We start from the raw sequence: 17,500 nt of genomic DNA, 5'->3' as shown, positions 1-17,500 counted from the left end.
CCTCCCCCTCACACTCACCTACTACTGCCAACATGAACAAACTACTACTAATACTAATACTAATACTGATAATGATACTGATACTGTTACTGCTGACATGGACATCGACTCAAAAAGGACTCGAAAACACTGTTGGGTTCCCCTTTTATGAGCAGCATTTTTATATACCAATTCCCAAAACCGCTGGGAACACGTCTTTATATGGCAGTTGTAAGCTAGAAACACGTTAATTTTTTTTTGTCGACCGGAAGACGTCATTGGAATACGTCTACATACGTCGATGTGTGTTGGGACTACGTAAAGAATTGGTTCAAAGCACGTCAAACATAAGTTAGAAATAAGTTTCGCGTAAAAAAGACATTACCGCGACGTGTTTCGACTTATGAGTAGCTTATAAGTAGCCTTTGTGGACGTGTGTAAGCGTCCACATATCGTGTGTAAAACTTATCCCCATCGCATGCGGAACGTGTGTCATACGCCGAGTACGTCATAAAATTTTGAACATGTTTAAAATTTCTTGATGTACTCTACTTACTACGACGTATGATAGCGTACTTTAGCATTCTACTCACGTATACCAAACTTACTCATACCGTATTTGACGTGCCCCAACGTTTTAGACACATTTTTCTTAGGTCGGCATACGCTGGCAAGATCGCCAAGGTGTGACCGCGATGTTGACACTTCCATTTCTACGGTAGGTATGATTCGAATCGTTGTGCGTCAGCCTTTTAATAGGCTACGTCACGACATCGTCGGCGATGCGTGCAACGTGCTATGCCTAAGTTAGACTAGCTATCGTTGGGCATTGGTTGTGTAGGCCGACAACAGGTTCAGCATTCATTGGTACAAGTTATCTATAACACAACGAAACGTTCTGTGTCCGTTACCAATGCGTTATACATAAAACCAAGACGCTATGAATTCGTCCGAATCTTTAAAAAAAAACATCAAAAGTTCAACGTAAGCCAGCGTATTACATAAATTTTAATACGTTGCAATCGCTGGCTAAAACGTCAAGGTGTGACCAGGCCTTTACGTTTGACGATTGATTTTGTTATTGCATGTCATTTTTCTTCTTGCACAACTTGTTGCCAAGATGCCAAGTTGGAATCTTGTTTTTTGGGTTATGTTTCTCTGTTGATAAAGCCACCTCATCAATGTTCTGCATGTTATGTGAAGCTTTTAACCAATGCTGGGAGTTCAAATCCAACTTTTGCTGTATTTGTCGCCAGTCTCATGCAGGAAATGTCCTTGTATAACATATTGTAAGTATTGATATACTCTATGTTATTATGAATGGATTGTTTTCTGTAAGCATGGGGCACTTCGTGACCTGTGGCTCAGTCGTGAAAGCGCTTTGTTGAAGCTGACAGGCCTCTCAGCACGAGGTTGCGAGTTTGTTTCCTTATCTTGGAAGGTCGGTCAGCAACCTGCGATGCGGCGCAAATTTTCCAGGTTCAACACCAAGGCAGTATCATTATATATGAAAACAATCCATTTATAATATTTTAATACTTGACATTTCTGATCACCACAGCTACACACAGTGAATGCGACCAATACCACTGGCACATACACTCAGCCAATATGACATGAACTCTTGGCTGCCAATACAGGCTTGGAAGAATGACAAGTTTTATTTGGCTGTGGACTATGTCGATGCGAGCAATATCATAGACAGTCAGTTACTAAATAAAAGGGGCATATTGCACACTACTTCAAAAATAGCTTATATTTCAAAGGTCACCTATACATGTTTAAAGTTGATGCGTCCAGATGTCAACAAACATCTGACTTTGAGTTCACAATTGCGTCAAGCTTGAGGGGATTTGTGTGTTTTATGCAATGCCTTGTTAAATCATTGTTTTGCCTTCCAGATGGAGGGCAATAATCAGACCTGGAAACCGAAGGTTAAATTGAGTTCCAAAATTGCAATGTCCCCTAGAACTCGAATGAGGCTCTATCGAGAAAGGCTGAAAAAGAATGAACTTTATCAAATGACACTAGAAGCGCAGAGGTTAAGAAGCAGCCAGCAGAGATTAAAATTGAAGGATGCCAGTGATGAGGTGAAAGAAAGACATAGAGAGGTAGAAAGAAACAGACAGAAGACATGGCGTGATCGTGTGAAAGAAAGTGGAAGGGAGGTTGGAAAGGCACATATGAGAACAAGAGAAAACGCAGACAAGATGAGAGAATACTGGAAAAAGAAAAAGCGAGAATCGCGTGAGAGGCAGAGTGCACAAAATAGGAGGAGGATTAAAGAGAAAGACAAAATGTACCGCCGTCAAAAAGTGGCTCTCAAATGTTTAGGGCTATATGGTAAAACTTCTGTACAGCATTTGTCAGATTTTCCCTCGGATGAAGCAAAAAGACAAGCAGCATTCAGAATGAGGAAATCTTTGCCTCGGTCAGATATAAAATTTGTTTCTACGCTGCAGCATGTTATTGTTGATGCATCACAACAGCAACAAAAACGACTACAGGAAAAGGGTATTGTTGTGCAGAAAGGGAGAAATTTAGATCCACAACTTGGGAAAGTTTTCAAGGAAGCATTCAGGTCTCTGCAAAACAAACGGAAACAGAAAGACAGGCAGATAAGAGGCCATCTCTGCAGTGTAGCCCGTATTCTAAAAAAATACAGATTATTAAAGTTCAGCAAGGAGGCAGGTGCCAGATGGGCAACAATATCTATCTTCAATGAAATCCTCTCGAATTCCAGAAGAACCTCATGAAATAATATTTCCAATCCGGCAACGTAAACGATGATGTAATGCTATATCTAATGATGTAGCTCAGAAGATAAAGGAGCATTTTCAAAATAATTCTAGAGAGTTACCCTTGCAGAAAAATGTAAACAAGCACTCGCTTGAGGCAGGGCATGTCCTGGAGATGTCTTTGAAACAAAGCCATAAAGATTTCTCAGCTAAGTCTGGATTAAAAGTATGTTTTTCCAAATTTTCTACTCTACATCCTAAATCTGTTAAATTGCAGTCATCAGTAAAACATATAGCCTGTTTGTGCGAGCACTGTACCAATATAGAACTGAAACTCAGAAGTCTTAATAGCCATTGCAGAGCTCAAAACCTGAATAACCTAACTCTCGCAGACAAATTCATTGCAGTAAACAAAACCCTCTGAAAAACTTTAACATCAAAAATGGCATCAGAGAAGGTGTGTGGAGCGAAAATGTGAGGAATGTGGAGTCGATCTTCTGAGAATGCATTTTGAGCCTTTGCTGATAGACAATGGAACTAAAGTCACATGTAAATGGCAATCCTGGGATTATGCTGATCAACTGAATGGGAGGAGAAGAAGGGTCTTGATTGAGCACAGTGGAACAATAGTTGCCTTAATTAAGGAACTACTGACACAGATGGCAACCTTTGCATCTCATTTGCATGTGGCTAGATGGCAGTACAATGAATTCCTCCATCTACAGGCAAACTTACCGAAGAAATGGTTACTACTGGTCATGGATTTTGCCCAAAATTATTGTGTGCAGTATCAAGATGAAATTCAATCAGCGCATTGGATAAAGGAACAGATAACACTACATCCTGTGGTTGTGTATTACCAGTGTCCTTGGCAGTCATGCTCACAGCACAACACCGTCGTACAAGAAAGTGTCATTGTCATAAGTAGCGACTTAAACCATGACAGCCATGCAGTACACAGTTTTCTTCTCTCTGTTCTGAATTACTTAAAATCTGAAAGGCAACTATCATTCAATCATGTTGTTCAGTTCAGTGATGGATGTGGAAAACAATACAAATCTATCACTCCATTTGTTGATATTAGTGCAGCTGCTCGGGATTATAATGTTTCTGTGCAACGTTGTTTCTTTGGAAGTCGTCATGGCAAAGGTCCCTGTGATGGGGAGGGTGGTGTTATCAAGTGCTCAGCCAGTCAAGCAGTACTCAACAGAAAAGCACTAATACGTACAGCCACTGAGATGTTCAACTACTGCAAATCCCACCTTGTGAAACAGTCTTCTGAAACAGAATTCAGATGCTGTCACTCCATCAGAGAGTTTCTCGTAAATGATATAAACCAAGATAGGCCAGATAGAAGCAGCTTTAAAACCCTATCTGGTACAATGAAACTTCATGAAGTGAGCTCTGTGTTGGAAGGACTGGGTCGCATAAAACACCGAAACCTAAGCTGTTTTTGTGACCCATGTATCACTGGGAACACTGACAACTGCAGGAATAAAAATGTTGTTGATGCCCCCTGTAAAACAGTTTTGAAAGCAACAAGTATCCTTTTGTAGTGTAGATGTTTGGCCAAATGTAACACTACACAATGTGGAATGAAAATAAGTTAACATGTCAAAATATATTCATAAGATAAAATCTTAATGTCAACAAGCGTATAACTTTTCTTCTCAAAACAATGTTTCTGTTTTAGCATCTGCTTTACATGTGCTGTGAGTTTTTCTTAGCACACTTTCAGGAATCGGTCCATCCATTTCTACATGGGAAGCAGCAGAAGATTCCCTGGTGCAGCCTGTGCCTCCAGCTGTTGCCGTTCCAGCCCTGGAAGAAGCTGAAAATTGTATCCTTGTTTTCTCAGTAAATAATGTTGAACATGTAAATGTTCCATGCAATCTTTAGTGGGAAGGTTGCCAGTACCTTACGTATGGTCGTGGATTTTCTCAACAATAACGCCAGCACCGCCATCATGTATATAAAGTGAAATCTTCTTGAGCATGGCGTAAAACCCCAATCAAATGAATAGATAAATAACATGTAGATGTAGATTATTTTGGTCTTGTTAAGAGGTTATTATCTTGCCAAAACTAAGTTTTTGCAAGATATGTTGGTCAGCTTGTATGTTTTTTTTATTATTATTATTTTTTTTGTTTGTTTGTTTGTTTGTCTGTAATCACGTATAAAAATTCTGCAGAGCACAGTTATCATTGGAAATTTTTGTAACTTCGCATATCAGAGGCCTATAGAGGTCCCTTTCAGCGCATAAAATTTTGAAGGTCAAGGTCAAAGGTCAAGATCACTTTGTCGCAAATCAGGAGAGTCGATGAAACCCTTATTTTTTGAGTAATTTTGATTGGATCGTCTTCAAACTTAATGGGAATATAGTTCATGGTCTGGCGCTCAGCTGATTAATTTTTGGTGGCGATTGGCCTTGAGTTTCATGGTTCGCACCTCAGGTCAAACATATTTGACCCCAAGGTCAAATTTTCAAGTTTTAGGAACCATATCGTGTAGTACCTCAAATTGAACACCTCGATGAGTGCTTTCTAGATATGTCAAGCTTGAGACATTATGACGTCATTTGGTGACGTTATGAGGCAAAAGAATATTTTTCATGGTTACTCTGTAGAACGATTCTCATCGGAATCTCTCGCAGGCAGATATTCCTCAAGGAGTCGCTCCTGGTGGATAGCAGCTCTATTCACCTCAGTGTGACCTTAAAGAAGACACACGTGGTCACCTTTTGGCAAGATACGGGTCACCCTGCGGGTGACATTGGTTTATTTATTGTTTTGGGTGTCCTAATAATGTTGTGAAGAGTCTTGGGACAGCTATGAGCTCTCTCTGCAGATATTGTCGCAAGCAGACGCTGCCATCATATAGCCAGAAAATTGCTGAGTACAGCATTAAACACCAATCACTCACTCGCTCACTTTCCTTGACAATTTTTTCAGTCAGCTGTGCCAGTTACCAAGTGGGTGACTGGGGCCATCCTGTACAATGATGTGTGGTGGCCAGGAACAGTAATCCAAATTCTGCAAAACGGCGATCTTCATATTCATTTCATGATGAGAATAAGAGAAAACAAATTTTGCTGGTCAGCAAATCCAGAGGAGGACAAATTACCCCCAAACGAAATTCTGAGCAAAATAACACCCCCCTTCCCTGTCAGTTCAAGGCATTTTAGCTTTGAAACAAATGTTATTGAGAGCCTGGAGTTTAAGATAAATTCAATTCTGGAAGAGTAACTATTATAGTGTTAAAAGTCAAGCAGAGGCCCATGTGGCTTTAAAACCATGTACATTCAAGTTGTTGAAAAATAAAAATAACGCCACATTTGTTATGAATATTCACTTTCCAATGTATGTGTTGGTTTTGTACTCTGAGTCAGTCAGACTTTGATCACATTATGATTATCTATTACAGTTGTAATAGTCGTACTTTCAGGTGAATCAAGCCATGCTACAACAGGCTCCATGTTATCTCCTATGCATTCAAATCCATCTCTTGTTGGCTTCAGCCATAGTTAATTGCTTAGATCTTAAGCCAATACTTCAAACTTGAATAAAACTGTTACTATTTGAGGAATGTTTTTCAAACTTTGACTATGTTATTATCACATACGGGTTCGGTGTACAAAATTTGAGCCTCTCAAATCAAAGTACATGATTTTTATTTAACATTACATTTTGGACTTGAGTAAAAAAACTGCTTCATTGAATTGGCCCCTGGTGCCTGCCAGGTATCCTAAAATATTACTGTCCAGTCATCATCATATATGAAGATGGTATGACCAATCTGTCGTATACACTGTGGTTAATGCATGATCTGTCAAACCTGTTTGACATCTTCAGACTGGAGCCAGGGTTCAAATGTAACATCTGCAGCAGCAAATGAAGGTGCAGATTTGCTTATAACTATAAACATTGCGATTATACAATTTCTGTTCATAATACTTGTATGGCCAGTGTCTTGTCATAATCTTAGTGCCATCTAATATAAAGATGACTTTGTAAATGAGAAATCAGTCCTATTACTTTATTATTTCTGTGCTTTACTGGAGCTCTGTCTGCTTCATAACCTATATTATGCCCTTGACTGGAATATTGTCAGATGTGCATCTTCATCTATTCACCTTATAAGACATTTTAGGCCACTTCTTGCTGATGATTTATTTCATTTACTTTCATGTTAACATATTCTTAACACAAGTCAATGTCGCATTTGCTACATTTGTTAATGTCGCGTTTGTTACTTTTTTTACATTTTGATTTTTCTCCCACTCCTTTAAATACTGACAAAGCTTAAAATTCTAGTGGTTATAAGAGAGGAACTATGTTTTTCCCTTTCATTGACAACATCCTAACCCAAAACAGTTTCGCTTTTGCTTATTTCCTCCGGTTTCTAAAGGTTGTCAATGTCACGTGTGTTACGTAACGCTTAATGTCTAAGTCGATAAAGTACAGAAATATTTGAATTTCTACAAGTTCTTGTTTTGAAGGAAGAATAGCATTTCTTGACCACAACCTAAAATTAATATTCAGTTGATTAGAAAAAATAACTACTGTGGTAATGCCAACAACTTGAATGTCAATGTAACATTTGTTACATTTCTGTTAATGAAGACAGAATAGAACATCCCATCAATAAATTGTGCTGGGTTAGATTATCTTCTTACTGTTGGATTCCAGTAGTGGAGGGGTCAGTCTTTTATATCCCCTCATTTGCAAGATAAACTGGGCATACTTAATGTGGACTATGTATGTAACACAATGGTTAACCATACTGTGGAAAGGCTCATATATATATATATATATATATATATATATATATATATATATATATATATATATATATATATATATATATATATATATATATATATATATATAGATATATATATATATATAGATATATATATATATATATATATATATATATATATATATATATATATATATATATCCTTAAATAAAATGGCTGTGTATTCCAAAGATACAGAAATGTTGATTTTTATCTCTGTATCATACAGAATTCACAGTTCCAATTGAAATTAAATTTAATAAAGAATAGTTTTTATGAGAATAGAAATCTAGGGGATATGATATAAATGATTTTGGGAATAATTGGTCGTTTGTATCAACCTGTAAGACCTGAAATAATTAAATCAGTCTCGTTTCAAACATCTTGAGATTTCAAACACACTGACAAAAAAGGAAAATAATTAATTGGTGAAATAATTAATTAAAGTACTACATAGCTTTCAGCCGAACCAAGTAATTACGCATAGACATACTTGTATACAACTCGCTCACCTGTCTGTTGGCATTTCTTCAAAAATCACCATCACAGCAGATACTTGAGTTGATAAGTTTTTGCCAAACCTTGACCTCCACGGTTTGTATAGAATTGAGAGCAGGGAGGGCATCGATCTTTCCAGAAGAATGTTGAGCACATGGTTCTCGTACTGTTCCACTTCCACGTGCTATAGGTGGGAGGGAAGGCATGCACACCTGGTACCTCTTCTGGATTTACGCACGCGTTTTCCAACTAAAATATGATGTGCCCCAGAATCTCTCAACAATAACTTTCTGTTGAAGCTGGGATTATAACTCCAAGCATTAAGTTGGCAAACTGTCTCAGATGCAGTCTGAAAACCCCCCCCCCCAAAAAAAACCCAGAACCACTCACTGCCTAATTCAGTGTCAGCTGCTACACCGCAACCCACAGCATCACTTGACTGACCGCTTTATAAGTTTGTTTATTTGTTTTTTTTTGGCAGAATTGTCAACCCCACAAGTAAGTGCCATTGATTGTGCTTCAGGAGTTATTTTTCACAAAGGACAAACTGCAAAGAAGGAGGGAGGCTAAACAGGTTTTTGTTTTGCTGTATATACTCTTCCAGAGTTTATCGATAGGTAGGGATATAAAGGGAAGGAATCTCTGTTCAAATAGGGGTATAAATAGGTAAGAGAAGGAGGGTGGAGGGGTGGTGGTGTAAAATAATAATAAAAAAACGAAGTTTTTGATGCATAGTCAATGCTCATGGAAGAGCTTGGTCCCAGAAACAATTCAATGTGGAGAAACTGGTGCAGGATGAGTGGAAGAGGTGTGGGAGGAGAAGTTGGTTACAGAGATCTGTTTGTGAGAAAAAAAATTGACTCCTTTTTATTGACAGGGTCAAATAGTTTTTCCCTGAGTTAACATTAAAGTCAAAGGGGGAAAAGGGATAGTCCCCGAACCAACAAGATTCCCCTACTCATGTGTCTGACAACTCACAACATATTTTCCAATAACTCAAGAACCATACATGCTATATCATCATATATTTGGTAATCATAAAAGCTTTTACCTTCCATTGGACTTTGTCCGAAATGGGGGCTTGTGTATTTGGTCTTGATTCTCGTGTCTGTGCGTGCTTGTGTCCACAACCATATATTGGACATTCTGGATCGATTTTATTTATGCATGGCACAATGACAACACGTGATGGTATGCATGTGCGCATCATTTTTCTTTTCGACATCAGATCCAAGATGGCCGACTGGCAGCCATTTTAGTTGTAAAAAAACAAACAAAAAAAACCCGGTGTCGAACATTTCCTCAACTATTTCATGGACATGCATTTGCCGATCTTGTTCAAACTTGCCACACAGATAACGAATGATAGCTTACATATGCACATCATTTTTTTCCCTGAGATTAGATCTAAGATGGCCGACTGGCAGCCATTTTAATTGTAAAAAAAAGCTCGATGATGAACACGTCCTCAACCATTCCTTGGACATGTATTTGCCTATGTTGTTCAGACTTTGCACACAGATGAAGAATGATGGCTGACATGTGCACGTCATTTTTTTTTCGGGATCAGATCTAAGATTGCTGACTGGTGGCCATTTTATTACTTAAACGTGTCCCCAACCATTTCTCTGACGTGCGTGGTACGATTTTGTTTAAACTTGGCAAAAGCACAGTACACAATGGCATGCACTTGCACCTAACTTTATTTTGTGATCTGATCAAAGATGGTCAACTGGTAGACTGGCAGCCATTTTAGTTGTAAAAAAATCCAATGGTGAACACATCCTCGACCATTTCTCAGACATGCATTTACCGATGTTGTTCAAACTTGGCAGACAGATAGTGAATGATGTCTTTCATGTGCATGTTATTTTTGTTTGTGATTAGATCCACGTTGGCTGACTGGTGTCCATTTTGTAACGTAAATGTGACCCCAACCATCTCAAACATGCAAGGTCCGATTTTGTGTAACTTAAATGTGATCTCAAACACGCAAGGTCCGATTTTGTGTTACTTAAATGTGATCTCAAACATGCAAGGTCCGATTTTGTGTTACTTAAATGTGATCTCAAACATGCAAGGTCTGATTTTGTTAAAACTTGGCACAAGCACAGTACATGATGACATACATTTGCCCCTCGCTTTATTTTGCGATCTCATCAAAGATGGCCAACTGGTAGATTGGCTGCCATTTTATTTGGACATAAATATGGGCTAACCCTTTAACTAAATGCAGCAAAAATACTAAAACAATGGGGGCTATGACATTTTATGTCATTTTTTACTTGTTTTTCACAAATTTAGGATATTTAGAAACACTACATGGCCAAAAGTATGTGGTCACTTGCTCGTCCAACATCTTATTCCAAAATAATGGGCATTAATATGGAGCTGGTCCTCCCTTTGCTGCTATAACAGCCTCCACTCTTCTGGCACAGCTTTCCACTAGATGTTGGAACATTGCTGCGGGGATTTGCTTTCATTCAGCAACAAGAACACGAGTGAGGTCAGGCAATGATGTTGGGTGATTAGGTCTGGCTCGCAGTCAGCTTTCCAATTCATCCCAAAGGTGTTCTATGGGGTTGAGGTCAGGGCTTTGTGCAGACCATTTCTGTCTGGACCTCGCTCTGTGCATAGGGGCATTGTCATGCTGAAACAGGAAAGGTCCTTCCCCAAACTGTTGCCACAAAGTTAGAAGCACATAATCGTCTGGAATGTCATTACATACTGTAGCATTAAGATTTCCCTTCACTGGAATGAAGGGGCCTAGCCTGAACCATGAAAACAGCCCCAGACCATTATCCAACTCCACCAAACTTTTTAGTTGGCACGATGCATTCGGGCAGGTAGCGTTCTCCTGGCATCCGCCAAACCCAGATTCATCTGTCAGACTGCCAGATGGTGAAGCGTGATTAATTACTCCAGAGAATGCATTTCCAGTGCTCCAGAGTCCAATGGCAGTGAGCTTTACATCACTTCAGCCGACGCTTGGCATTGCGCATGGTGATCTTAGGCTTGTGTGCAGCTGCTCGGCTATGTAAATCCATTTCATGAAGCTCTCGATGAACAGTGCTTGTGCTGACGTTGCTTCCAGAGTCAGTTTGGAACTCGGTCGTGAGTGTTGCAACCGATGACAGACTTTTTCCACGCTAGGCACTTCAGCACTCGGCGGTCCCATTCTGTGAGCTTGTGTGGCTTACCACTTCACGGCTGAGCTGTTGTTGCTCCTGGACATTTCCACTTCACAATAACAGTATTTATTTACAGTTGACCATGGCAGCTGCAGCAGAGCAGAAATTTGATGAACCAACTTGTTGGAAGGGTGGCATCCTATGACGGTGCCACATTGAAAGTCACTGAGCTCTTCAGTATGGACCATTCTCCTGTCAATGTTTGTCTATGGAGATTGCATGGCTGTGTGCTTGATTTTATACACCTGTCAGCAATGGGTGTGGCTGAAATTACCAAATCCACTAATTAGAAGGGGTGTCCACATGCTTTTGGCCATGCAGTGTATCTCAAAAAAGATATTTCAGAACTTCACTCATTTTATTATGGCCATAAATTCCGTTGATCCTTTGTAGGGTTGTTTGGCTCTCTCTCCCATTGCCTTGCATTGACTTATTGACAATAAAAATGTATTGGTACATGATGATTAGGCATGCTAATTATTTGAGAAACAGCAATACTGTTGAGACCAAGGTTATGAGCACTGGCTTTGTGCCGTAATTTCCATTTTGCTGTTTATTTGTGATTGCAGGTAAAGTCTGAAAGAAGTGTTTTTGTGACCACTGCAAAATCTCCTTTTGAGCCTGTGTCTGGTGATTTTGAGAATGAAGAGCCATCAGTTTGTGTAAATGAATGTGACAGCACGATCAGCCCTGACTTGTGTAAGTTGCATGGTCAATTATATTGCATTTATACTTCTCTACAGATGTGGTTTCATTCAAAAAAGACAATTTTGTTCATCAGATATTGTTCATGACATTTTATTACCTCCATCACTAAAGGTGAAGGAGGATATGTTTTCACCCATTTCTGTCTGTTTGTCTGTCTGTTTGTGTACAGGATATTTCAGAAAATTGTGGACGGATAAGGATGAAATTTTGTGGACAGGTTGGGTGTGTGACAAGGACAAACTGATTAGATTTTGGTGAAGATCCGGATCTGGATCCGAATTGGCCAACTATAATTTTTTGTGATTCTTCACCATTGAGAGATAGGGCTAAACTAATATATAGCACGATATCTCAAAAAGTTGTGCACGGATTTGGATGAAACTTGGTGGATATGCTGTGTGTGTCACAAGGAAGAATTGATTCAATTTTGGTGAAGATCCTGATCCGGATCTGGATCTGATAATTTTTTAAGTGATTCTTCACCATTGAGAGATTGGGCCAAAATTATATATAGCATGATATCTCAAAAATTGTGCACGTATTCGGATGAAATTTGGTGGATAATGTTGGGTGTGTCACAAGTAAGAATTGATTCGATTTTTGGGAAGATCCAAATCTGGATCTGGATACAAGAATTATTTAATTTTTAAAGTGATTCTTCACCATTGAGAGATAGGGCCAAAAACGACATAGTACTGTATAGCATGATATTTAAGAAATGTATTGGGCCCGATATGTTCTCGTGGCTCAGACATTACGTGGCGGAGGTATGCGATCCACCAAGTTCTCTTCTCGTTATGGCTGTTTGATGCACCTTTGAATTTGTGGAGCCATGTTTGGTAAATGTATTGCAATACAAAGTTTATCCTGATCTAACAATGATGAGAACAAAATTATCAAAACAGGAGATTGTGACTGGAGAATCTACTGTTCGTGTTGCGAAAGCTTTCAGTTTACTTCATTGCGGACAGAGTATTCAAAAGTGAAGGATAATTCAACCAGTCTTGTGTTTTCCCATTTTGGGGAAGTCTTTTAACTGCTAAACAAAATATTGTTCTCAGCTTTAGATGTGAATGACTTTATTTGTTGATTTTGTATGTAGCGTATGGTACTGGATGCAAGTAGATGATAATTGGGGTTTCTGGGACTCCCATTCAAATGAATCGGGGGAAAGGGAAAAACTTTCTTACTAAAGCCCAAAATAGGAGACTGATTTGCTCCCCACCTATCCCCTTCCCTCCCATAAAAGCAAATGTAAAATTGAGACAGATTTTTCTCCTCACCTATCCCCTTCCCTCTCATAAAAGCAATTGTAAAATTGAGACTATGAAAGATTGAGACTGACTGATGAAAGCACTTCTTCCCTTTTATATTTTCATTCCACTCAAAGAGCGAACCAACGAATATTTGCCCATGTTCTACTTTGGGGAATAACATAATTTTCTGACAACATTCATTTCCATCGAGTATATTCACAAAGAATAACTTGGAACTTGGTTCTTGGTTAAGTGTCTTTGTTGAGCAGAAAGGAAATGATAAACTTCTCATAATGCTCTTATTTGACCACCTCCTGAGCCACATATCATTTTGAGATTGTAGTAAATTGTTTTTCCATTGTTCAATTGAGAACCATCAAAGTTTTAAGTCCATTCAGAGATATATTTTTTTTCTTTCCATCCTCCAACTTATTTGTAATTAAATTTATCCGCTTATTTGTTTTATCTACTTTTACCCCAGTTATTTCTTCAATAAGACTTATTTGATATTTCTCACATTCTTTATGTTTCCCATTTAAATACCAAGGCTGATTACATCTCCACTCTTTGGTTTGGTTATTGCTTGGTTCTATCATTCATAAATCAGTAAAAAGATGGCGGTAGCCTGTTAAAATTCCCAACCCAATATCTTAACACTTATACTGATAACCATAAGGGAGACTATTGATTCCATTCTCTAAAATATATATCATCATTAAAAGCTCCTAATGCTTTCTTATTTATCTCTTCTGTATATAATTGATGTTTATAACTTCTGATTGTATTCATTTTTCTGTACTCTTCCTTCTTTAAGGTTAAACAGTTGTAATAATGTTTATTGTTTCCTTGATTATATTTTTCTTTATTCCCTTTAGCTTCTTATCACACCTTTCAATGTTATTATTATTAATATACGTAAAAGCATAAGACTTTGATCTCAATCCTATAAATTCACTCATTACCTTCCCACCCAATTCATCTTTAAACTTACCAATAACCTTTTTATTCTTTGATGAAAACAACACATCACCTGACTTATAATTACTTGTATCATATATATATATATATATATATATATATATATATATATATATATATATATATATATATATATATATTATCAATCATATCCTCGTATACATCACTTGTCTTAATTTCTAATATAAAACTATGTGTATCCATAAAAAACAATGACACATAATCCTTATACTTTGATTTTAAATTATTATAGTAATAGTCATACATTAACTACTTTGAGAAGTGAAGAATTGATGTTCCTATATAAATAGGTTTATCCATATCAATACTCCCCTTTTACAGCGCATGCGCTGTACAAAATTGCACCGAGTTTGAAATGTCACCGGTGTCCCCCCCCGCCCCCCTCCCCCACGTGCCTCAAGTGAGCCAATGACGGCCATCCGGTAGATGGCAGTGCGTAACCTTGACGGAAATGGCAACAATTGACGGAAATACCTGAGTATTTCAATGGAAATTTGTGAAACTAATGTGTTGTTATATATGTGAAAACCATTGAATTTATTGCTTGACCGAAAAAAAAAAAACCAAGAAACGCTCCCCTCTCATGTACGAACGAACAAAAGACGTCATTTCCGCCCACCATGGCATTTCATGCCGAACGCTGAAAGCTAAGGTCTTCTTATGCCATCATTCTCTTTAATATGTTTCAAATGAATAGCACAAAAGTTCTCTGAAAACACCTTCGCTCGCTCAAAACTTGGTCTTTTAATTAACTTTGAAGCCTGTTTCCAAAATGTAGCAAGTCTTACGTTTTGTCGATTCCTAACATTTTCCAGTCTTTCCAAATACAGCATTATTCATTAATTTGTAAAAGTCCTTCACAAAATCTGTTTTTTGCTTCTGTTCTTTTTTGTATTAAAATCAATATACTTCTTTAACCAATGACTTTGTTTAAATTTCAAAATCCTATGAATTTTCCTCACTCTCAACCCAGCAGATAAATATTGTCTCAAATTCCTTTGATGCGAAACATAACTTTCTTTATCATTTAATGTAGTAAGTAGTTTTTCTGGAGATTTACCTTTTATATTAAATGACTGTTGGTAATCACTTAACCATTCTTTTCTTGGACTTTCTTTATCAGGGGCATAAGGTAGGTCTTTATGTTTATGATGAAGTTCTTCTGGATATTTTAAATCAACCTCAAAATAATATCCAACTTCAGCTTCATCCAAATCTTTTTGAGAGGAGACAACAATGTCTTGTAAAACTTTTTCATAATGTTTTCTTTAACCCATTTAAGTTTTCCATAAGGTAAAGATTGAGACATAGCCCACCCATACAAATTGTTAGCATCATAATACATCAGGTAAGAGTTGTCCTCATTCTTATTATAATCAGGAAGATATTTGTCGTTTGCTTTAGCATATCTCTTGGAACATACTTGAGATATTCCTCGTCTTTTAGCCTTCTCTATTATTAATAGCATATCTATATCAGTGATGAATTCCAAATTCTGTTTTGTCATTTTTAACATAGCACTCCAAGTCAAACCCGGGGCTGTGTAATAGTGAGCGCAGTCTAATCCATAAGAATTTTTATTATGATAGACTGTTCTAAAAGTTTCAAACACATCAGCGAATTACAATACATCAGTTTTAAGATACAAATCATTATATTCTCCAAGATTCTATATATGAAACTTCTCCCAAACATTTTTAGCTTGTGTATAACCTCTATCAGAAATATGAGTTTTATTCAACTTGCTATAGAAACTTTCCCTTGAGGGAAGTTGTGTTTCTTTTAACTTCTCAAATGAATCCATGGAGTCATACGGATATATTCCCTTTTGTGATAAGAGATCAATCTCTTCTTGATTTGAGAAATGTGATTTAACATTCGGTAAGTTTTTAATATTTGATGCTAAGTTAAATAATGGACTTGCCATAAACTTGTATGTGTCAAGAAATCTGATGTGGGTAATGGGGGATTTATGAATTGTTTTTGTGAACGAGATGTATTTTTGATCTGTGTTTGGAATGGTAGAAATATCTCCAGATGTCTTTGAAAGTTCATTTATAAATAGATGTGTGTCATACTGAGCGTTGTTGTGAAGAAAGACAGGAATAAAGTTTGGGGGCTTGTAATTAACATTGCAACGGGAATGAGCTGGACCTCTATTTTCCAGTAAGATAACAATGATCCCTAACTTTGACCTCTCCCTCAATTTTCTCCTCACAAATATGACAGATACTGTTCTTTCTAAATTCCTTTTTCTCTCCCTTTGTTAATGACATTGGTTTATAGGTTTTAACCATTATTTCTCTTCGTCTTATGCAGTCTTTTTCCAATTGTCTTACAAACTCCTCTGAGGCATCTTCTCTATAAAGTTCTAACTTGTATTCATCACCAACAGATGATTTGATATAATAACAGAAACCACAAGGAGTATGTTTTTGATATTTATTTGATTTATTTGGATTTGGAGAAACAGTATCTATGTTTTCAAGGATACTTTCAAAATCAGCATATATCACAAACGGATGTTTTATAGATTTGTTAAAAATCTTTGAATGATATGTTGGAACCTGCTTTTAGTAAATTGATTATGCTTGATTTATGATTACTTCAATATTTTAAATGTTGATTTAATCGTTCTTTTGTATGAAAGGAGTTGAGACATCTCTTACAAGGATACATTTTACATTTTCTCTTGTATAGTTGTGATTTGGTTAATCTTGATAAGTTTTTGATGAAAGCATGATGTGATTTTTCCTTTGAAGTGAAGTGGAGAAAGTCAATGTGTGTTTCATAATTTTTATAGTTGTTTGAAATTTTTAAAATCTGAACTTTGTTTGTATCCATTAATCCATATACATTAACAGAAAGATTACATTATTCATTTTCTCAAATTTAGGAATATCTCTCAATGACATTGGAAACTTTAAATCTTTAACATTTAATGTATTCTCGTATTTCTAAAAATGTTCAACCCTTTCAGGTTTCCATTGTGGAGAATGTAAGTGAGCAAATACAGACCATAGAAAACATTTATTATCTTTGTTTTGAATATTAACAACCGATTTCTTAAATTTTTTCTCTTTTGGTAAATCAATATAAGAAGAAGCTTGAAGAGGATCTGATTTTAAGATGTGTATATCGAAAAAGATTATTTTTGGAATAGCAAATCCACAACCGACTACAGTGTTATCAACATCTTGTTCTTGTCTCTGGAGTTCATCGTAAACATCACATCTTACAAAATCTTGAAATGATGAGATAAAGTGAGGGTTTGTCCTCGTATAGCGAGTAGTTTCATCGCCCTCTCTTACCATATTCAATTTTACTCCCA

General features: G+C 37.1%; 2 protein-coding genes across 6 annotated transcripts in view; both read left to right on the top strand.

Moving 5' to 3' along the window:
• The window catches only part of LOC147018346 (uncharacterized), a 93,226-nt gene that overhangs the window by 42,419 nt on the left and 33,307 nt on the right, over window positions 1-17,500 (top strand). For all 5 annotated transcript variants that reach the window (XM_085897922.1, XM_085897921.1, XM_085897923.1 and 2 more), the window contains one exon: window positions 11,776-11,905. In XM_085897922.1, coding sequence (XP_085754048.1) covers window positions 11,776-11,905 — 130 coding nt within the window. The remainder of the gene's footprint in view (window positions 1-11,775; window positions 11,906-17,500) is intronic.
• Window positions 574-5,718, top strand: LOC147018347 (uncharacterized). The gene is made up of 3 exons (XM_085899888.1): window positions 574-4,259; window positions 4,456-4,557; window positions 5,669-5,718. The coding sequence occupies exons 1-3, from the start codon at window positions 3,221-3,223 to the stop codon at window positions 5,716-5,718; spliced, it is 1,191 nt and encodes a 396-aa protein (XP_085756014.1). The 5' UTR covers window positions 574-3,220.

This window comes from Eptatretus burgeri, chromosome 10 (genome assembly GCF_056783735.1).
Source record: "Eptatretus burgeri isolate ZD-2024b chromosome 10, Ebu_testis_v1, whole genome shotgun sequence".
Taxonomy (NCBI): domain Eukaryota; kingdom Metazoa; phylum Chordata; class Myxini; order Myxiniformes; family Myxinidae; genus Eptatretus; species Eptatretus burgeri.
This window is presented reverse-complemented; position numbering and strand designations above follow the sequence as displayed.

Bases quoted from the DNA above. Each gene is read 5' to 3' on its own strand.
- LOC147018347 (XM_085899888.1), top strand. From the start codon at position 3,221: ATGCATTTTGAGCCTTTGCTGATAGACAATGGAACTAAAGTCACATGT. The intron at 4,260-4,455 runs GTATCCTTTTGT...GCACACTTTCAG, and splicing joins AACAGTTTTGAAAGCAACAA to GAATCGGTCCATCCATTTCT. The intron at 4,558-5,668 runs GTATCCTTGTTT...CAATTTTTTCAG, and splicing joins CCTGGAAGAAGCTGAAAATT to TCAGCTGTGCCAGTTACCAA.